The 23,959-nt window shown below is 39.0% G+C and overlaps 1 protein-coding gene across 1 annotated transcript; it reads right to left on the bottom strand.

The window, feature by feature from the left end:
• Nucleotides 1-12,290: 12,290 nt before the first annotated feature.
• LOC127315391 (uncharacterized) lies at nucleotides 12,291-13,541 on the bottom strand. Its single transcript, XM_051345884.2, has one exon. The coding sequence runs from the start codon at nucleotides 13,523-13,525 to the stop codon at nucleotides 12,542-12,544; it is 984 nt and encodes a 327-aa protein (XP_051201844.1). The 5' UTR covers nucleotides 13,526-13,541; the 3' UTR covers nucleotides 12,291-12,541.
• Nucleotides 13,542-23,959: the final 10,418 nt, after the last annotated feature.

Here is a 23,959-nt window from a genome sequence, read left to right as displayed (position 1 = left end):
TTTTATTCTCCATTTCAAACCGCTCTCAGTGAGAGGCAGCTGATGTACGTAATCCTAAAAACATAGATGGAGTATTGCCATGGACATTAATCATGGAAACTTTGATTTGTTACACTTGGTTGTGTTACAAATTAAGGCGTTCTAAGTGTACCGCAACAGCCACGTTGTGCAAATGCTATGCAGACGGCGAGGCGAAGCTCGCCTGTTCCTCTAGTCCATTTTAGCCATAATATCTATGGTAGCTCTTCGTAGCTCTTCAATTTTGCCATCCAACATAGTACTTTTCGTGATTTCATCGGATGAATTCTTCACGTTCGTTAATCCGATTCTAAATTAATTTTACGGGTAGTTTAGTCTACCCATTCCACAAAACTTCCATGTTGGTAGTTCTTTCTTCTAAGCACCCTAACTACATCATCAGATACATTGACGCCGGAGGAACCCAATACTGAAGTAATCTCATTTTTTGTAGATTTCTAGTGAAACCAAGGATATAATCTACGTTTTCATCACCTTTTGCAAACAGACGTTTATGGACATTTGAACCATCAGGAGACCCAATGTGAGAAAACCCTATTAAAATTTCTCCAGTTTTAATCTAAATTCAAAATTTCCAGTCCATATGAAAGTTTGCTTGAAACACAACTGATTATATAACCAATCCCAATAATAATCCATATGTTTAATTTCAAATAGTTTGAATTCCAATTTTGATTTTGAATCAAACCTTCAGGTGATCATATCTTTACCGCTCTACATCCAAATTAATCCATTCTTTTAACCAAATTCGAAAAATATTTATGTATTTTAATATTTGATATTCTATTTGGTTCTTGTATTTAAATTTGGACTTTTTTATTTGAATTCTTCTCACCTAAAGGCTATGAGGAGATACAGATAGTGTTACTACACCAATGACGAACTAATCCATCATCAATCAAAAGGCAAGTTGCACCGCTATGCTGCTTAATTTACGATAGATTATGGGTGCAAGCGATAGTTATTATTTTGTAGTCCAAGTATTTTATAAACTGGATAAGTTTGTTTAGCTATGTCCCATGTTAGAATAAGTCGTAAGAATTATCACCCCCACCTTGTAACCTTAGTTAAATTTATGCTAGATTAAGTTATTGTAAACTTTTTGAAATATATAGTCATGCTTAGCCATCCTAAATGAAATTCGTTGGGAGGTTCAAATCAAATAATATTTATGAAACAAAGATGTATGTGAAATATTTTTATCAAGTTAAAAAAAGTAAAATTATTTTATTATGGGCGGAGTGGTATGTGGGGCCATTACATGTGGAGTTGTGTGCTCAAATTGGTTGGAACCGCCATCGAGGAACCCCAAAAAGAACAAATTCATGTCTACACTGCTGAGTTATTTAGTGAAGCCACATGTCATTATGGGCTCTCGCTTGGTTGATTAGCTTAAGGAAGGATCGTCATCGGCATGGGACTTTGTGTCTATTTTGAATGGGCGTGCCTATAAATAAGTAGTTTGCCATTTGCGAAAGACCTTGGCATGAACTTCAGAATGTGCCAGGTGGGAAAAGTGAACAACCCGATGGCATGCAAGAACATAGGATCATTCGTGCATTCGTGGAAGTATTATTTCTGATTTTTATATTGTATCGAACAAGGAGCGTAGGAGGATGTTTATCTGCGATGTTTCTGTCGCACCCAAGGTGTCACAAGTATTAGGATAATTGATTGGAAGGAATAAAAATGGAATATGGTGAATATAAATAACGGAATTTGAAGTGTTGAAAGTGCAATAAAGTAAAGTGCATAAAAGTAAACAACTATTAAGAAGTAAAGGGGTTCATGCAGATGGAAAGGTAGGTGCGGGGGGATTCAGTTCACGGTGATAGTGAATGTGCCGGGTGGAATAAATGTGATAAGTGAATATGATTCTTCCTATTTATATTTGAGAAGGCAAGAACCGCCAAAAAAGACTCCTCGTGGTAGATTTCCTCTTTCTCCAATGATCCTTCTTACTGTTACCAAAGTCATGGTCAACGCATCTATTAATGTGTTTAAACTAGATCAAAGTTTTAAGCTTGGTTGTTCCTTGTGATTCCTCAAATATTGCTAGATTCTCTTTGACATCGGCCGTATCAATGGGGTGTTTCTCTGATTCACTAGCAAACAAGTTCATGTCTATGAGTTCTTAAGATCATGTTGCACGGGCCTTTAAATTAGATAAAAATATTAGGTTCACATAGAGATTCATTGTCATGCATGATCATCTTAATCATACATTCACAAATAGATGGAATAAAATTGGTACACCACATCTCACCAATCCCCTGCATCTTCCACGCCAATGGGATCTACTCAAACATGAGAGGAGAATAACGCAATGATATCATATCAATGTAAATAGAGTTCATCTTGATATTACCATAGCAAGCCACAATAGTTGAAGATCAAATCAAATACAAATTAACCGTGATGAAATAGATGTTTCAGTCCCTAATCTTACAGGTATGAATCTCCCTCTCTCTCTCCCTCTCAGTACAAGTGGGATGTGATGGATGAGGTGATGATCTTGAAGGGGTTGATCTTCACGGGAGACGATGATGATCTTGTCCCTTCAGATCCGATCTCTTCTGTTCTGGGGTGAATGCATGGTGGATGCTGTGTTGCGTTTCTTTTGTTGTGTCTTACACGAAAGAGGCTTACGTTGATATGGGGAACGCGGTGACACGCGGTACGGGCGGGCGGTACGGTCGGCCCCACCCGTACGGGTGTACTCTAAAGTCTCCGCTGCGCCTAGATGGAATTGGCCTCTAAAGAAAATCTTCTTATTTCGTTGCAATTAGCTCATAAATGTCCTCGGATCCTACATAAATGATGGTTTCCTGAAATACATAATTCAAAACAAGGTTTCGCCTGGATTGCGATATAAACATTAGTTGAAACACAAAATCCAATGAAAACCCAATGAAACCAAGTGAATTCACAGTAAAAAGCATCGAAATTTGAAGCTATCACGGTTGTAGAACTAATTGATTAGCCGTGCCCATGGTCAAGGGAGAAACCGGATAAAGTTAACTTGAAGATCTCTCTCCTCAACTTTGTGTTTCTATACATAAAATTAATTTCAAACCCTATGTTTGTGTGTTGTTCATAGGTAGGTTTTGCGCACGGCGGGGGTGGGGGGGGTGCGGGGTGGGGGAGGTGGAGTCCTATGTTCGTGTGTCGTTTATAGGTACCTTTCTACTAGACTAGGTAGACTGTGTAAAATCTAGCTCTATATTACTCAAGAAAATGTTTATTAAACATAGGACACATTAAAACTTTGAAAATATCAAAATGTGGTTTGATAATGTAATTTTTTTGCTTTGCACAAATAATTCAACCCCTAAAGCCATTTCCTTCGTAACTCTTAATCATGTAAAAGTGGGTATATAATTGCATTTTGGTGTAACTTGCCAATACATTCAATGTATTGAACATTTCGCGGCTAAAACATATCATGTTGCAGGTTGTTTAGATTACGATTGAGATACGATGTTGGGGCCATATACTCCAGTCGATCTCCCATGGCACATTCTTTTTTGTCTAGAGCCACCATTTATTTGTCTTTCGCTGTTCATTTTGGCATGTGGGCATTTATGTAATAGATAATTATGTATTCATATTTGATGCATTGCAATAATAATATGTCTATGATATTTATCTTGTGAATGTGCATATTATAAATCCTTGGGACTAGTACAATGGATGCACATAGACATCGGATCATACCAGGTCCTGATCTTCACAATGTAACCCTTTTGATCTACATGTAGTCTTTGGTTGTCCATGGGGCGGCCCCGATTGGTAATTTTTTTTAATCATCATGTAACGATGGATTTCAATTCTAGTGTGGGTGCACTTAGTATTTGATAATGTGACATCTTGATAATATTTGGTATCAATCTATATTGTGAAAGTATTTCTTTAACTCGCATGTTCCATCCCATGTTCTATAAGTGGTATTGGAGCACCGTCTCTCTTGCTTTGGTATTTTTTTCCTAGAGAGGAATATATTAAGGAATGGCCTAGTGTAAGGAGACACTTTTCTGTCATATGCAAAAATTATCTTTTCTACTTTTTGTCTAATGATATTTGACATGTGATTGCTAAATAAGCTAAAATAGGTTTCGAGTTCTTTCAGTGATTTTGGTGGAGCCCGGTGAGAATGGTAGGTTGAAATGGGTTATATTATATATGCCTAATGAACACATGGGATATTTAAGTGATATGCCATTGATTATGTTATCGCTAGAGATGTTGGGAACAAGAGGACAAAGTGGACCATTTTTTATTTACTAATTGATTCCATGTTATCGCATTGAAAAACTGATGTGACCGAAAGAACATATGTGTTTCTAGGTGGGGTTTTGTACTGTCTAAGTAATCTTTACATGTTCTATGGGCTTCAAATGAGTGTGAAAATGAATGTTTAGAGGGCAATATAATTGAGTTGTTCCACGGAGTTTTGGACCATCATGATGGGAGCATGTGTGAGTAAATTAAGTCATATGGCAATAATGTAGAACCAATCATGAAGTGAAGCTAAGTATGAATTCAAGGAGGCTCGTCGTACCTAGCTAGTTGTCGGTAACAACAATATGAGTATGTTGTTCATCGAACAAATAGTAAGGTTGGTAAGACCATTAATGTAAGACTAGCAACAAATGATAAGGGTACAAGGTTAATATAAAAATTAATATATCCTAGAATTTGTAGTCTCGTGACAGACCCATCAAAAGTCGCCTATGTGTGTTGATTTTATTTGGCATTTATTTAAATCTAATACGCAATCATTTCATGTTTGCGGACTAACATGTTATGCAAAGAGAATGTGGCGAGGGGAGCAAAGGCCTCATTACAGGTTTGTTGAAATTGGGCTAGTTGCATTACTCTTACTACACATAATGTCTACAACAATCCACGTAACCGCTAATTTAGTTATTGAAATTTGGGCTAGTTGCATTACCCATGAAATTAAATAGCAGATTGGATAAACGAAAATGGCTAGTTGCATTACCCATGCAATTTTACATATAAAATAGTATAATTTATTGTATTAATCCACTCATAATAATCTTTTCCATTACCTTCGATGACTAGCTAGCGATGCATGGTCCCTATCGCTGATTTGCCGGTTTTGGCAAATAATTCTTGTGCACCAAAAATAATGAAAAATAGTTATATTGAACTCTTTCCCTTATCACAAACAACTAGCCATCTTCCATATAATTAAATTAGCAGTTACCTTAACTGTTGTAGACATTATGCGCTATGGTATATTCGATCCATCATAAATCAAAAGGACGGCATGCTCCTCAAAAAGAAAAGGAAAATCTGAAACATATCTCTTTTAGAGCGCCATGTCAGTTTTCCGACATGAACAAATTGCCTGTAAGCTTTATTTAAACACCAGATAAAAGCAACACATAAGTACCACTTCTGAAGTGGTGGACGTCACATGCAGTTGCACATATCAACCTGGGCAATTACATGTATTAACAATGTCCCTTAAAACTGGCCCATAGTCATTGCAAAAGCTTCCCTTGTATATTCCTTTGCATTTAGCGGTAATATACATCCCATAGTCATTGCATAAGCTTTATTTGTCACCATCAAAATTATCTAGGAATCATTCTAATCGTAATAACAACAAATTACTAGATGCCAAATTAGTCATATTGACTAACACTTTCCCTTTACCGCCAAGAACTAGTTAACCATGCATGATGCCTATTATTTTTGTTTATATGGTGGTTTTAGCGTAGCATTTTTCTTTGGGATATTAAAGAACCAATTGTCAAATAAGTTGTATTCCCCATGTCCCCTTCCCACCAACAATTTTCCATGTTCCCTTAAAAAAACAATTAACCATGTTTCCTAAAACCGAAACGTTGGTTACCTTGGCTTTTATAGGCATTGTATGTATCAGAAGAAACCCGGTGATCACATGGATAGGTGAGCACACGGTTTCTACCCAACACGTGTCTAACGCCGTGTCTTTTGCCGTTTGTTTGTGATGAGGTGGGAACAGACGTGTGGTCCTAAATAAAGTGGCTAGCTTCTTATCCTCTTCCCTCATCCATGAAACGCAGTAGCAGTCTAGCACCAGAGCCCGCCCACGGCCGCCGCCCACTCAACCATCCACGCCGCCGCTCCCCAAAGATGTCCGCATCGGCCTCCGCGAGTGGCTGGTTCCCCACACGCGGACAGCGTCGCGCCGGTCGCCGGCTGCTTCCCCCCGCCGTAGAGCGCGCGCCGCCTTCTGCGAGTTCGTGCGCGTCGAGCGCGGCCGTCTCCTGCGATGGAGGTCGAGCCGGCAAAGGGAGTCCGCGGTGCTGCTTTGGTGCATCCACCTCAAGCGAAGACCTCCTCCTTGTGGGCGACCTGGCCGGCCACGTCCAGCGGCCACGGCTCCCTCAACCGCCGGCCGGTACCTCCATGACGGTCATCGCAGTGGCCTTTCTCCAGCGGCATCGAACCGAACGACGGAGATGTTGTGCCGAAGTGCCGCATCTATAGGGGTAGGGATGCCCCGGATCCCACGGCGCCCGCGCGTGGAGCATTAGGTCGCCTCCTTCCTCTACGTGCCAATGACTTTCCCCCTCCATCTCGCGTTTCCTCTGGTCTGGAAATTGGATGGGGAACGAGGATCACCTCAGTTGGCTCTCCTTTCAGGTCGCGATCATTTTTTTTTGTTGTGTTTGGAGACATACGAGCACTACATGAGCAAAATTATTTGATTTCTTTTTACCCTTCTCTGTAATTATTTTCTTCTTTCTAGACTGGTGTTGGAGCGTTTCTAAACTAATTACATGATATATTTGATTGATCATCCAAGTGTGCCTGATCACCCTTGAGGCCTGACAGAATCCATGCATTGGTATTTCAGAAATAAGATGGTCGGTTTCGTGATTTGTCCGCCCTCAAACCTGGTGGGGGGGGGGGGGGGGTCTTTGTGTCAGCTATAAGATTTGTTGATACTTTTTTTGAGGGATTATTTGACTGTTGAAACACGGTAGGTTCACAGTGTTTTAATCAAGTGCTCCTATAAAGCGCTAACACGAATATACCATGGTGATTTTGCATAGGCTCTTATAAAGCGCTAACTTATCTAGACAGAGATTTATTTTTCTCCCTTTAAATGCCTCTGTAAATTGGGGAGAGAAAGAAAACGCTGGCAGAAGAGTTCTAACAACAACAGGCAAAGCAACAAGATGTAGAATATATGCTGATTTTTCTATTCTCTCTCCAGAAACCGGTCCCAGCCACATGCATTCTGAAGCAGAAAAGGGTTACTGGCCGTGTAGTCACCGTTAGTCACCGAAAGAATCCCAACCATTCTTGACAATATCCGACGGTGATGTATGCGTGCTCACATACCCATCTGATCACCAAATTCACTCTCTTGTATGTATTGTAGCTTGTAGGACTCTCAATCCATTTACAAGATCATATAGATGTCACACACATCAGCAAGCGTATGAGCCATGCCCTCAATCTCCTCACCACATTCTCTTTGCATGCCATGTGACTCTTCAAACACGAAATGCTCACATGTTCATATTAATTGAATGTTAGATAAAAGCACCGCATAGGTCACTTCTGATATGTTGGTCATGAAATAACAAATAACGAAGCTGTGTGATTTTCATATTAACAACCCTTATGATCCGTTGCTAGCCATACACTAATGATCTTAATTACCCACTGACCTCTTGATTGGATTCATTTTATTTTTTCAATAACAACATAATAATCTTTCTTTGATAGTGCTGAACTAGATATATGATGGTTTTACTTGATTCCCTAGTTACCTTCACTTGATGATTGATTTTGCATTATGACCCTATAACTTCATTTACTCACAAATTTTCTCATCATGATCCTCCAAAACTGTGTGGAATACTAACATCGAAGTATTTCTTGGCAAATATAAATTCACACCTAGAAACACATATATACATTCTTTTTGTCGAAATCATTTGTGAGTGCAACAACAGAAAACAACCTAGCAATATAAAAAATGATTCATTTGGGTCCTCTTGTTGCCAACATATTCAACCATAATGTAATCATTGGTACATCACTTCTATTTTCTTATGTTCTCATCTATTATCTATTACATTATGTTATATACTTAAAAAAGCATCTTCCGTATTCCACATATGCTAAAGTATTCGATCTGTTGATAATAAAATTTAGTGGTTGAGATTAGAAGATTGACCCATATAAAGCATGAGAGTATGTAAGAATAATATGATAGATCCTATTAACACATCTAAAATATGCGTGCGTATGTAAGAATGTGATATCTCCCACCAAAACTAACACCGACAGGACTCCAGCCAATCCAAGTGTGTTAAAATCTGAGTCCAACTAGGACCAATAGCAAGCCACGGTATTCGATGGAAAGGACACCTAATACGAATCTATTTTGCCAATGGTATAGCAGTCCAAATTGTATAGGAATGGATCGATGTATTATTGCAAGAGATGGCATCACCACTCAAGGCATATGCACAATGAGGCGACATCAACCTTCCCTTATGGTTTCCACGTCGGATTTTTTTCTTATTGAAGGAGAGAGCAGAAAGAAAAAGAAAGCTTCTCATTATCTTGGCTAAGGATGATCTCTTACGTAACAAAAGAATGTTATTTTCTCCATTGTATTATATGCCTTCTCTTAGTAACACAATTTTTCTGAGAAGGGAGTCTAACTCACTTGGTTACGGAAGTGGATGAACAACCCAGTCACCTAGGTTTAAGTACTCACAGACGCACATTTGGGTTCTTATTGTAAAAAAAACGTTGTAGGGATTTCCCCAACCGCAATCCTTTAAAAACACAAATTTTCCTACTAAAATTTCATTAATACTCATTTATTACTAGGGATAACACATTGTATCACTTACAATTATTTTCTTCTCTAGATGATGTGGAGTGTTAAGAAAAGGTGTGCCTTATCTATAATTGGACATGCCCTCAGCATATCTTTTCTTTATCCAATAACTTTATTAGTTAAACCTGATTAGGATTAGCTAAGTATACTAGATAAATTAAATTTAAAAACTAAAATTAAAATTATAGTACCATAAAACCTCAGGTTTTTTAATCAAAATACTAGATTGATCTTTATGTTAGCTAATATAACATTTAAAACGTAAATAAAATTACTTTTTTGCCAATGTGATACGTGCGTGAGAAATGCATCACACAACATGCATAGATTTTAATATTAGTGACGTTTCACTTCAATTATACAATAATTTAAGTCGTTTAAGTTTTGCCAATTACGAATTAGAAGCATGGCATTTGTGCACAATTGGAAATAACAAGCTATGACAGGGAGAAGGGGATGTGTCAAAACAAATCAATGAATAAGCAATGATAGAACTATTTTAATGAAATATCACGGGTGTGGTCTTGATAGTATAATTATCTAAACCAGAATTGAACTTGGCGATGAGTTTGTGCATCGCATATTCGACAAGGGAGATAGAAAAAAAATGCACAAAACAAGTTATGATGACATTGACCAAGAGATGTAAAGGGGGAGATACATATTTTAGTTCAAATGTTGTGGCAAAGAAAAGCATGCAAGGTACTTAATAACAAATATTTAGTTGCACTAAAAATATAGGTCAATGTAAAAATCCGATGGTATCTAACAAATGTGTGGAAGGGAGAGAGACTAATATTTGGCTCCTTTACGTAACATATACCAGTAAATATATGTGGCTTAAACCAATGATCAAGCGGCCAACACAATGAGATTATGATTAGCTCAGATATAATAATTTGGTGGTATGGCATTGTACAAATCGGAAGATACCTAAAATACAATATAATGAGAATGTCCAAGACAAAATGAACTCTAGGTAATAACATGCTCAACTACAACCAGTTAGATTAATTTTGGGTGAATCTGTTTTATTGAAAGTGGGAAGATGAAAATTTATAAGTAGGAGCAAGTGTTTATAAGAATACAAACACTTGAAAAATTGTGTTAAAGAGGAAGTAGTAATCGTTATTAAAGTTTATAGTTTATTCAATTTGGTAGAATATAACACAAATAAATCTAGCCACACAAATGTGTGAGTTACATCACTAGTATACTTTTATTTCACAAGGAGATAACATATCACATGCCAAATATCAATGTAAAAAAAGTAGATAGGTTATTTGGTTTCCATATGACAGAGAATTGTCTCCTTACACTAGACCACTCCTTGGCATTGTAACATCCCAGATTTCTATCATACCTGGCGATACTACCATACTATCTCAACAACATCAAATATAGGAAAAATTATAACAAACGGGCAGTACCTCCTTTATTTATAAGGACTACCACAACAAGCAGTTTAGAAATATTTGAACAATAACATGAATATAGCTCACAATTCAACTAGTAGTTAAGATTAAACATCCGAACAACCAAAGGCTAACACTAGTTATTTCCAAGATACATAAGTTGATACGCAACTAATATGCTACACCATTAAGATAGTTGTATGATTGTTCACTAATAATATCTATAAATATGTGATCATGTGATGTGGTAGAGGTGCTACACCCGTCTCCCATGCATATGTCGCTTACTTAGTACCTGAAATCTAAATTAAAAGCAAGAATGAGTAAAGAAATACTCAGCAAGTACAATATGGAACCGTAAGAACGACAATGAATGAACACCATTAGAATTTCGCTCCGGAACATCGAACTTATATGAAAACTGAACTCTAGGCTCTGGCAGAGCTGGCACAAAATTACCAACCTGCACCCCTTGAAGTTTGAAAGATAAATATCATATTTATGAAACATCAAACATGAAGAACCAAGCACTTCAGAAGCACAACCACCAACACATTTACACACAAAGAAACGAGGTCCGTCGTGCACTTGCCTCAAATTGCAGAATTACCAGAGGTTCCCCTGTTGACCACCCATGACATCAAACCTGCGGGTTGAACTATTCTTTATAAATTACTCCAAAATTGCTGAACAAACCCAAATACTTCCAGGTGTCCATATGTGGTATCATACTCTTTTCCACATTTAAGTCTTATGATGGGTTGATCATAAATAACAGCCACACTGAAAGTAATACTTTGAACCACTATTGTAGTCGATCTCTTCCACTTGCAAAATTCTATTAGCAGATTTACACTTGCACATAATACCGCGGTCTATATCAGAGGAAGAATACTAGTTGCTCTATTTAATTAGAGCCAGATAGTTCACTTCGCTAATCCTTATGGCTCCATGTTACTTATCCAAAAGAAATTCTTAAAGCTCGTTTATTAGCAAACTCATCACGAATGATATTTATCATGCATGCAAGAACCAAAGAGAGCACCTAGAGGCTTCACGTTGGTGTATTACTTTACTCAGAGATACTAGTTCATACGTACTAGCCCAGGCAGTGCTCCAGGGGGACAGATCGAATCAGCTAGCTGCTGTCCAAACAATTGGCTGGCTGATGACTCTAATCGATGGATGAATAGCACGAGATTAGTCAGCTGCAGGAGCTCCCGATAGGCAGGCGGACATACGTACCTGACGCAGCTGTTCAGCACCTATTGGATATCTCACGCGACCGCGTCTTGCAGATGGTTGCACGGCGAGAACTAGCCCTGAGGACGGCGGCGGCATCCTTCTCCCTCAGCTATCCAGGCTGATAAAGGATGTGAAGTAGAACAATCAACCGGCGGCTGGCCAAACGAGCGGATCATGGCGGTGGAAACCCAGGCGACAACGGCGGCGATTTTGGGATCTACCTTGTGGCCTGGTGCGTGCTTGAGGTCAGGTTAGGGTAGGCTAGCGAATGGGGACATAAAAATACGTGTTATCTGATTCTTGCAATTTCGTAATAGAATAACTGATCTCATAATCCTGAAAGTAACTCACGGTTGTAATTATTCGGAACTTCAGAAATCCATGTAAACCCTATATTGGACAATAGCAGTCTGTTTCAATCAACTCGATGAGGCAAACACCACCAAGGTCTCCCATTTGGCAAACAATCAACAGTCCAAAAAGTTGAATTTTGGTCAACACTATCACGATTTATGTCAAAACCGCCCTTTAAAATTTCAGGATATTACAGGCATCTTTCTCTCTTGGAAATGATACCAAGGCAAGAGAAATGTTGCTGTAATACCACTTGTAGGATGTGAGATGGAATAGGTTAGTTAAAGAAATACTTTTTGCAATAGAGATTGGTGCAAAATGTAATCAAGATGATTTTACAATATCAAATACTAAGTGCACCCACTAGGATTCAAACCCGTGGTTACATGATGAATAAAAGAATACAACAACATGATAGATAACTAGTCTGCCCGTGGAGCAGATGACATGACTCTGATAGTCCGATATGACAAGACATGGCATGACATGGGCGCACTAAGACCGGAGTGGATCCTTGGAACAAATTAAACTGGCGATAGATAAGCAATTGAGACGACACATGTGGGAGACCATGCATCTGATGTACATAGCCTCTCCATCCTTACATGGGAAGGAAAGAACCCCAAGATACAAAATCTGCACTTGGACTAAAGGATTGCATCATCTCATCGTTGTTGAGTCCAGCGGTGCCGCTTGTGGTGGCACCACTATCGAAGGCACTACACAAAGGTGCGTCGAGGTCCCCTCCTCCAGTCCTCATCAATTCGAGCCATGTCTCATGCTGTTGGGGCTGCGCCTGAGCTCCAACGGTGTGAATGCCGCCGGCGAAGTGGGGACTTGGCGCCTGAGCTCCAATGGTATTCGTGTTGCTGGCGACTTGGGGAGCCGGCGCCAAAGCTCCAATGGTGTACATACCATCAATGAGGTGGGGAGTGCGCACCTGAGCTCCCATGGTGTACATGTTGCCATTAAAGCTGAGATTCGGCTCATGCCCTCCAATCGTGTCCAAGCTGCCACTGGCGTGGAGATTTGGCGCATGTACTCCAATAGTTTCCATGTCATTGGTGATGTAAGAAGTTGATACCTGTACATGGGAAGGCTGGTAGACTGGTGGCTGTCCAGTGATCTTGGTTATGCGGTCGCTGATGCTCTTGAGGGCATCCCGTACCTTCAGAGCAACATTGGAAAGCTCGTCGACAGAGAGCCCAGCGTGGCCTTCCAGCATAACCTTGTACAGTAGGAGCTTGGTCTCGCTCTCCTCGCGGTCGCGCTCATGCTTGAGCGCCAGGTTTCGGAGCTTTTCCAGGCGCTTGTTGAGGAAGCACTCCTGGTCCATCGTCTTCATGAGTGGGTGATCATCCTTGAGGCTCCTGAACCGGTTCAACATGGCCACCGTCTGACAACCGGACGGATACACATGCGGCACCGACTCGCCCTCGGGGTAGATGATGACACAGGACTTGGCCTTGCACAGAGTGGCCACCTCGCCTGCCTTCTTCCTCAGGCCCTGGCTACGAGTCTTGAAGCTATCGCGACGGGAGTTGCTGTCGGCGATGTACCGGAGGGCCACCTTCCTGCGAGCCATTCTTGGGCTCGGACAAAGGAACGCGACTGGCTTTTGTGTGTTGAAAGCCAAGTGTGGAGGGGTGGGTGGATTTATAGTGTAGAATCGTGCTGTATGGTAAAAAAGATTACCGTAACAGATATATTGATTTATTGCACAATTTAATGCTTTATCAAATATAGCTAGCACATCTTAATTGTGCACATCTTTTCTTTGGCCTACATTTATAACTTTTAATGTTCCTCCATACTGGAGTCTAGGATAAGGAGCAGCTAGTATGATAGACCCATCATTACACCACAATTTTTCTTTACTGCACAAATTAATGAAATAATTGTGTGGTCCATATATTTGGGACTCGGACCACCATTTCTCGGTGGACCCGGTGCACTAGTATTCATTAACATTTATAAAAAAATATAAAGTCGCATATTGTATATACTCCAATTAATGTTATCCTTCCAAATAGCCTACACCACAACAAGGTAGGGATTCCCTAGTAGTACATACCTATGTGGGCACATGTTCAAAGGTGCTCAAATATATACCTTTAAGGGCACATGTCCAAAGTGCCCTAATAGTTATATAGCTATGATGGCTCATACCCCGAAGTTCCCTAATAGCTATATACCTATCAGGGTGCTATTTGGTTAGTTGGGCTAGCCCAATTGGCCTAGGAGGCATTCCCATATGGTCCAATCAGATAGGGTCACTCTCTTTCCCGCACGGGGCCTCTTCCTCGACCCCTTCTTCCCACGCTATGCCACCACTAGCCACGACTCCGGCCGTTGTCGCCCTCTATAGTGCCACCACCCGCCAGCCGAGAGGTTAACGTCGCCCACCGTTATCCCCGATATTCTCCTCCACATCTTCATCCCCACCAAGTCCCTCGGCCCAGCATGCGTCCGCACACGCGGCCCCGCAAAACCCTATCCTCTCGGCTTGAGATTGCTGACATGGTGACGCGCCGTCACACCTCCGTCTGCCTCTGTCGTCGGCCATGACCTCCTGCTTCTCCAACTCCCTAATGCGGACACCTCCGGTCCATCCCTAGCTTGTAGTTAGGTCACCAGTTCGGCTTTGGGCTCAATACCCCCGGCTGCACCCTCTGGCCAACCATGAACTCGCCCACGGCTACTTCCTCGTCCCCACCTTGACTCCCATGGATGTGAGATGGCGGTGAGTTCATCGGGTTGCAACCGCTGCGGCGCTGCTACTCGGCCTGGGCTCTACAACGAATACTGCGACTCTTTCATGCACACTATCTAAGTGAGCGCCTCTGGTTTCTCCTCTAGTTGCTCCTCCCATAGCTATCTGGTGTCACGACCATTGTGCCATGATTTGTCAGTGGTTTAGTTTTAGCTTTGGTGTTTTTGATTTGTGATGTGGCACTAGCTATAGTTGATCTTTTGTCCAGGAACTCTAGTTCTTCGTGTTTTGTAAACATGGCCAACGAGCTATGTGGTTTCATGGCATGTGCTTATTATAATGCATGTGAAATACATTGTGTTATGTTAATGTGCTTATGTTCCTTTAAAGAATTATTATAAAATTTAAGGTATTGTATAATTCAATCTCCAATCCTACCAAAATTACAGTTGTGTGTGGGTTTGGGTTAAGCTTAGGAATGGTTAGCTCAGTTAGCAAACTTTGGTTCTAATCACCTTATTTTTCATTTCTTCCGTGTTTTTATCATCTTGAGAAGTACAGTACTGAATCAAAAGTATCCAACTACAATAGGTGGCACTAACTTTAGGCTTTCATGGGTCATGTAAGCAATCTGTATTAATGATATCTGAAATATCAGATCATGACTATAGTTTTGAAAGTGAAAACATCGAATCATGTGCCTTCCCTTTAGTTTTGACATAAGGCTAAGATGTTCCATATTTACTAGTTAAAGTCAATGTCATTTCATATATATGATATTTTAAAGTTTCTTATATATATGATAGTTTTAAAAAATCTTTAAATGGTGTTCATCTAGCTTATCTGGAAAGCACCCTCATTGTGATCATTCTTACTTAGTTTGCTTGATGGCCACACATTTCTTTAATTTGGTTTGTTCAGAACAATGACCAAGGTGTTTGGGTGTCTTTATTTGCTCTTCACATGTCCTTGTGTGGCTTGTTGATGTCTGTCACAGCCTTGCTGGTTAGAGAAGTACGCTAAACTAGGCTCCATCTCTCCTACGTATTTCTAGCCAATTGGATTTGGTCCCCTTGAGATAATGGTTATTTTCTTACCATTTTATTTTTACTTACTATATGTGAAGTGACACAATTGTATTTTCATTGATGACATCTGATATTCGTGAGCCAATCCTTTACAATCAATTGATCTTGTACAGTAATGAATGGACAATGGAATGTTTAGAGGGTTCTCCCTAATGCATTGTTATAATTTAACATGTACTATATTTAGCAAGTACTATCATCTTCTCAAGTTCCAGGTTCTTCATAAGAATATTATATCTACACATACTAAAACCCTAGCCGTGTGGTCCAACTCAGGTTGCTGGTGCTGCTCCTCACAACAACGCATCCGGTTGCATCCCGGCCTCCTCCTTGACTTCTCGTGCTCTTGATGATCCTCGTCGACAGTCGGGACTTCCAACTCAACCCTTGCTCGTCCTAGCTGTAGAGACCTTCCCACGGTGGTGTGGCGGTGCAGTCCTGCTAACAACTCGTTCATGTACCATCCCCAAAAGCTTCCTCTTCCATAAACCACGAAGTCGGCGCGTTTCGTGAGTTTTTCCATCCTCCTCCTATTTTGATGTCATATTTCTCTCTTCAATTTTTTTGTTGCATGCCATCTGTTTGTGATAATTCTTGCGCTACTGATTATGTTCTTGTAATGTTCTTATGTTATTTAAATGATTGATTCGAACATTGCAAGTAATGTATATTTTCCTATCACTTGTCGCTGTAATTGGAATGGTAGCTGCAACTCACTACCATTGATAATTGTTCAAAAATGTTAGGGAAGTGCAGATTTATATACATGGTATGTGTACATATAGATATGGTAACAATGTTCTTATGTTCCTTAAATTAGGATGGTCTATGTAGATATAGTATTCTTAGGACGAACCTGTAAATCTTGTGATCCCTCTGGTCCATAATAAGTGTCAGAGATTCAGTTCAAATTTGGATTTAATTGAACAATAGTCCCGACACTTATTATGGATCGGAGGAAGTGGTATGAATGTGTTAGTGGGCCTATCTGTGAAGCAAATCAAAAACTATAGTATATCAATGGTGAAAATTTCACTGCCAATGGTCGAAAACCTATAGAAATGGGTTATATTAACTCTGCTATGGAGTTCAAATTGCAGCCAAATTATTTCCAGTGTCAATTTTTATATGCAATGGTTCAGTTTGTTGTTCATGTGACGATAATGCTAGGGAGTTGGTATGCTTGGTTGTTGGTATAAGATGGTCACGGATAGAGTTCCATTTTATCATTCGATGAATCAGTTATATACTCGTGTCCGAAAAGTACTTGCATTCCTAGGCACAACTCGTATAGGTATATAAGTTACATGTACCTTATGATTTTTTCCTTCCAAAGCATGTGAAAAAAACATGATTGTGGTTCATATGATAATAATAACTACAATTGCAGATCACAACAGATAAAATCAAAATAAAATTTATATAAATATATGCATACCTCTCCTTACAATTCACTTGGGATGTTACTTGTTACATCCTAAGGTTTTTTGTTACAAGTTCCTTATTTGTTTGTTATCCTAAGTTGATTGATAGAATTTGTTTGAGTAAATAAAAAGTTATTTCATCGACGCAAAGAATCCTTTGGAGTAAAAAGTTCAAACTGCAAAATGATGTTGTAGATCATATCCCACTTGGTACTTTATGATGAATTTTGTTTACTTGCTTCTTGGTTAAGTTTGAGATAGCTATCTAGAGCAGATTGATTGAAAATTTTACTTGGTAATCTACGGATCGTAAAAAGGGGCTCATGCCCATTCCTATATGTTCATTGATGAATTTCCTAGTATATTTATTTATTATCATATTTAGTTATTTTTTCCATTTCAAAGGAAATAGCTTGATTTTCTTAGCTATGCATTTCTAGCTCATGAAGACTGAACTTATATGACTTATGCTGGATGTTTTAGGGCCATGTTCCTTTAGTGAATGTGATAAAATACAAATCGGATAAAATCATAGTTGAAAGGAACCAATTTTGGCGGTTGATCAAAACCGACACACATCAAATCTGTCACTCATCTTTAAACTTTCAGTTTATCTCTTTCACTTAAAAGTTTCTTATTATTTTCATTCATTCCTCACATGGATAAGCCTAGCCGACCGGCTCTTGACGGTTACAAGGGGTTACTGAAGGATGCAAATCCCTCTCCATGTATGTAGATGCACAACTGCTATTTCAATGCAATTTGTCTTTTATTTCATGTATTAGATTTGTGTTTTCCCTATGTTTGATTCATTGTGTCCCGGTAATTGTGTGTCGACGTTATTTGTGTTGCTTCGACTAGATTCATGGTGTTAGGTGTCTGCGGGGTGATCTGTAGGATATTTTTGTCAATATACACTGCATATTATTCATAGTTTGTAATACCGCTTACATCTTTAAAAGATCATTTCTATTGATATTTTTCTTTTAATAACAACCAAGATAAAATTCACATTTCATACTTTCAACTTTTCGGGGCACATATTGAATGTGCCGACTAAACTTTTCGGCGCACATCCATAATATGCCCTTAAAATTTTCGGGCATATTTTTATATTCCCTTAAAACTTTTTGAGCCACATTTGGATGTGCCCTTAAAAATTTTTGGGTTACCCTTTAAACTTTTGGGAGCGCGTTCAAAATGTGCCCTAAAAATGTACATGTTAAAGCACATTTTTAAGTGCCCTTAATATTTTCCGAGTAGCCAGTAAATTCAACAAATTTTTATATGCCCTTACAAGTTTGGAGGGCACATTTTGCACATTTTATGGCACTTAAAAGTGCCCCGAAATCCCCACCGTGTTGTAGTGCTAATGTTTAATCAAGGTGCATGATTGTTATATTAGTTTGAGAATTAAAAATAGGTTTATAGTAACCATTCAAAAAAATCTAATGAGTTAGTTTTGATGCATTATAATATATAGTTAGTAATTGAAAAAAGTATGTGTGGTTGAGGTTGTATTTTATGAAGACAGTTGTACTGAATTTTACATCCTTTACTAGTGTTATGGCAACATCCCTAGACTTGTATCAAATACTTGTATTCTATTCCTTAGGAATAATATTTTGATATACTCTTGTTATAACATAATATGCCAGCATTACTAATAATATCTTTGAAGATTTGAGCTATAAGCATTTATCATTATTTTGTTATCCAAAAATAATAGTCATTATTTCTACTTTTAGTTCAATATTATACATGTATTTCCAAAGTTAATGCATGTTATGCAAAGTCTTTGGACGTGATTAGTCTAGATCAACACATGGAATAAGTGATTGTCTCTGTTAACCATGATTCACTAATCATTTTGTATTGTACTGTTCTCGCACTCAATTTTCATGAAAAATTATTCTTCATGAAAATCATAATGAACTCTTTCATCTCGGTGAAAGAAATGCTCAAACTTGGTTTGCATAACTAACAAACCTGTATTTGTTTGGCTTTGAATTTGAACTATTTAACATGTGAACATTTCACATAAAATAATTGAAATTACAAAATTTAAAGAGAAAACTCGTAGGAAACCTCATGCCATAACTCATATGGAACTATTTCAACAAACATTTCTTCCTTTCATATCATCTGTTTGTAAGTGTGGTGAATACATATCATTATGGATTTACACAAGCACTATTATCATAGATCTTACTATGTCGGTACACAAGGACTATTATCATAGACTTATCCCTATGACACCTTTACATTATGACCCCCAAACATTTTTGGCATGATATGGACCAACTTATCATTACATAAGGGCCTTTCCTTCTTGCTCTCCTTTTTCAGGGACATTCTTGGAATTTGAAGTAGTTGTGTTGTTCATCTCGTAATTCGATCGGCACGAGCGTGTCAGCCATGGTAAATAATCCATTAATATGCAATGAGAACGTCTTGGGTCTTGGGTCTTGGGACACACCGCACGGGGTGGGCCCACATCCTCCAGAGGACGACTAGGAACCTTCCCAGAACGTCTAGATAAGGTGAGACGTACCATCACCATCACCTTCTATTTGATATTGATAGACGTCCAGACATCACATCAGATGGCTTTAAATGTTGAACCAGAAAATTGTCATTCATAATTATTTCTCAGCCAACTAATATGAAAAAAATTACTTTATTTTCAGAGGAGAGCCTTGTTAAGTTCAATGGCCGGCCCAGAACCAAAAGGCTTTTGCTTGATGATGATGACTGCACAACCAGAACCTAAAGAAACTACACGCACAAAAAAAATTGCATGTGTTGATGGGTCATGGCATGGGTGTTGATGGGCGAGGAGTGCTCTCGTATGTGCCTGCAGCTAGTTCAGTTCTCACTTTCCTCTCCTAGCAAACAGCCAACGGCTAAACCTTGAAATCAGTTGGGAACAATGCTTAGTTTACACACATGCATGTATGGTGGTGGTACTACTAGTTAATGAACCTGAAAAAAGAATCATGAATATATCAAGACAGCACATGCGCGCGCGACGAGCTAGACCAGACAGGATGGCAGATGAAGATGATCCATGTGTGGTCTTCTGAGAATGCAAATGCCAGCAACCAATCTAGCCCCTCCGTTAGAGATTCATGTTTGTTAATTTTTCATTCAAACTAGATGACATAATACATGAGCATCTCTAAGGATTTTCATTTAATTTCCATCTACTTCTTTTATTCTTTTCAAAATCAAAATAGCATGGTGCTTCACTTCTACGTGATGCCCAAATATTTCCAGCACCCCCTACACACAGCAATGGCGCACCATGTAGAGGTGCACCTCTGCTACCTCAAATAGCAGTGTCGCACCTCTACATGGTGCGCCATTGCTATCTATAGGGGTGGGTTAAACCTTGATCAAACGTAATGGTGTCGCACTTCTCACCAGGTGCGCCACTGGTATTATGGCTAGCAGTAGAGCACCACGTTTTGGTGCACCACTGCTACCTATGTAGTGGTGCGTCACTGGTAGCCATCTTATGGTTAGGTCTTTTTTAGTAGTGTTCACTTTCTTTGGATATGGAGGAGAATCCACATATTCTTTTATGATGACGGAGGATGCTTGTTTAACCTGTTTCTCAACTTTAGCAATATATGAAGAATTCTTAAGAGGTTCAATACAAACTTTAAATTCCTTCTTAGAAACATTAAAATGGTTGGCAGAAGATATAGTAACTTCTACTAATATATGAAGATGAAGGCTAAACATATTCTTTAATTCTTCAAATAATATAGTAGTAGAGAAATTCTCTACACATGCATATTCATATTCAAAACGAGGTTGGTTACCTTTATCAAGATCCCATGCAGCAGTATTATTAGCAATAGTATCTAATAAATCCTTTGCTTCTTGTTGAGTTCTATTAGTAAAATTCCCTTCGGATGAATTATCTAGAAAGACCCTATGATACTGGGTAGTCTCACAAAGAAATTGATCAATATAATTATATAAGACTATCGGGAATACCACGACAAGGATTATTACAGATGAGATCATTAAGCCTCCCTCAAGCTTGAATAATACTTTCTTCAACATGAGGCCAAAATTATAAATATGACAACAGTCATCATAAGCTTCTTTAGGAGTATAGTATTTGAGATAGAAGGCTTTCCTCAGAAATTCCCAATCAAGACGACATTTAGCATCTAGAGATCTAAACCATATGCGAGCATTATAAAAAAATAGATATAATAATTTCCTCTTCACATCATCATAAGGAATACCAGCTACTTTAAATAAAGAGCATAGATCTTCATTAGCATGTAAATGCTCGACTTTTATCCCCTGTATAAGTCAGTTTCATAGCTTTCTTGGTAATACCAATAGGAATTCGATATGCCACCTTAGATTCCGGTGGTTTCTCTCCATTCTCTTTAACAGATCGAACATATTCATATAAATACAAGTGCATCTCATCACAGCTTGACATACCCATGATGAGACAAATATTAAATAGCAAAAACAGTAAAAGCATCCTTACCAAACCACTTGCCAATAGCGCTACACCCCGGCAACGACGCCAGAAAAGTGTCTTGATGTCTCCCAAGTGCAGGAGATCAATTGTAGTACTTTTCAACAAGAAATTTTATCAAACCCATGAGAAGTTGAAGGTATTGGTTAGCGGAATTGACAAGCAAACAATAATAAAGATGCAGTAGTTTTTGGTGTTTTGTGTGTATAGTTTGCAATAAAATAAAATGTAGAAAATAAATAGCAATATGTAAATGCTCTCAGTGAGAGAAAGCCCAATCCTCTATGCAGCAAGATGACGAGCTCAAGTGTGTGTACTTATAAGATACAATTGTTCCTGAGGGCTGCATTGATTTACTATAATTAGAGTTCTACATAACATGGTAACTATTTTGTCAAGTTTCATTCTATTAGGGGCGGAGCCTAAATTAGGTGCAGCCATATATGAGAAAATACACCCCTTATGATGGGTCCTAAAGCCATTTCATCTGCAAGTATATGAATCATTAAGACATAAATCTCCCACCATAGCAATAAGATCATTGGTCCCCGACATAAACCCCTCTAATGCAACTCAAAGTATTGTAAACAGGTTTCTTTCATTCCGTCTCTTCCAACACTCATCCATTACATTAAAAGTGTAGCCCTATGAGCTCATATATGTGAAGTAATATGCAATCAACGTTTGCATAAAACCAGCATAGAACAACATAAAGATAAAAACTTGACCAAATACTCATTGCACATCATATAGAATCATATCCAGATCATTATATGCCCTCAGGAACATGGGGAACTACTCACAAGTGTCAAACATGATATGGACCAGAGGCATAATGGTTACAACACAATCTGAATATATAATATCTCCACCAAATAAAGATAAAGTACCAATCACAAACATGCAACTAGCCTCAAAACAATATCTGGGTTGAGATGCTACCCTCCCCCAAGCCAAGGAAGAGTCCCCCTTACCAGAGGCACCGATACAGCAGGATCTTCCCTCTCCCGGAGTAGGAGAGGACTTTCGCCTCCATCGCCGCCTCAATAAATCTCGGGAAAATATGGCTTAGGTTTTTGGGCGAAACAGAGGCGTCGGTTAAAAGGGGGACCCAAGATGATGCCCGAGGGGAAAACGAGCCTGGGTGGTGCGCCCAGCCAGGTAGGGCGCGCCACCTGGTCTCTTTTCTCCCTCGTGGATCCTCTCGCGTGATTCTATGGCCCACGGTGCTTCATCGGGTGAAAAAACTGATCAAGTATTTTTTCCCCTCTATTTTTAGGTGTCCAGAAGGTCCCTGGAACAATAAAAAAAACTAAAAAGAAGGTTTTCCGTCTCCCAGGAATTAAATACCAATGAAGGGGATTTTGTAGGAAAGTCCCGGAAATCAACTAAAAATGCATAGATAATGGTTTATGATGACATATATCAATAAAAACTAAACATATATGTGGAAATATTGATGATGTAAGATGCACGTATCAGCACTACGTCGAGATTCTTGACATTGCAGTAATGTTCTTTTGGGATGTCGCTATTGTGGTAGTTCGATTTACTAGGTTGGGCCTACATGCACTACAGATCGATTGTAGATGTTCGATGAATTGCAGTTGATGTAGACGGTAATTAGTTGGTTGGTTTTTTTTATGTCTATTTTGATCACTACTGGTTGATTTTGATGCTTGCTTTGTAGATTGTAAGATCATATGATGCTTGATGTGTACATTGTTAGGACGATGATTAGAAGTTTGCACTATGTTAGTAGTATTGGGATAATCTGCATTTACCATGTGGTGTGTACAACCACAATGATTGTGCATGCTACTTGCTAAATATTTGATTATCTCACTGACTCATGTGGGCTATGTTACTATGAGGCCAACATTTCTTGTTCGTAATGTGTTGTGTTTTCTTTGTCCGATGGTTACAAATTGCCACTAAGTTAGTACCATTGTGATAATCCCCATTTAGCATGTGTTGTGTACAACCACAGGGGTCCTCCATGCGACTTGCTAATTGGTGTATTATCTCAGTGACTCATGTGTGGCATGTTTTTATGAGGCCCACTTTGTTAGTCATCTAGTGCCATCGAATTTGGCCGATGATTGACATTTGATAATGTAATCAAGGGATGGTGCTCTCAAACCTTGTGCATTGTACAACCACATGGGTTGTGCATTCTACTTGGTTCTCTATCTCCATCTCAGAATATTCTATATACAACATAAGTATGAGACCCCCAATATGTTCATTATGTCTTTTTTCTTGCAATGGACGGTGTTTA

Source organism: Lolium perenne, chromosome 7 (genome assembly GCF_019359855.2).
Source record: "Lolium perenne isolate Kyuss_39 chromosome 7, Kyuss_2.0, whole genome shotgun sequence".
Taxonomy (NCBI): Eukaryota; Viridiplantae; Streptophyta; class Magnoliopsida; order Poales; family Poaceae; genus Lolium; species Lolium perenne.
The sequence above is the reverse complement of the archived record's forward strand: the minus strand, read 5'-3'. Positions and strand labels throughout refer to the sequence as shown.

Excerpts from the sequence above, each read along its gene's own strand:
- LOC127315391 (XM_051345884.2), bottom strand. The coding sequence starts at position 13,525 with ATGGCTCGCAGGAAGGTGGCCCTCCGGTACATCGCCGACAGCAACTCC.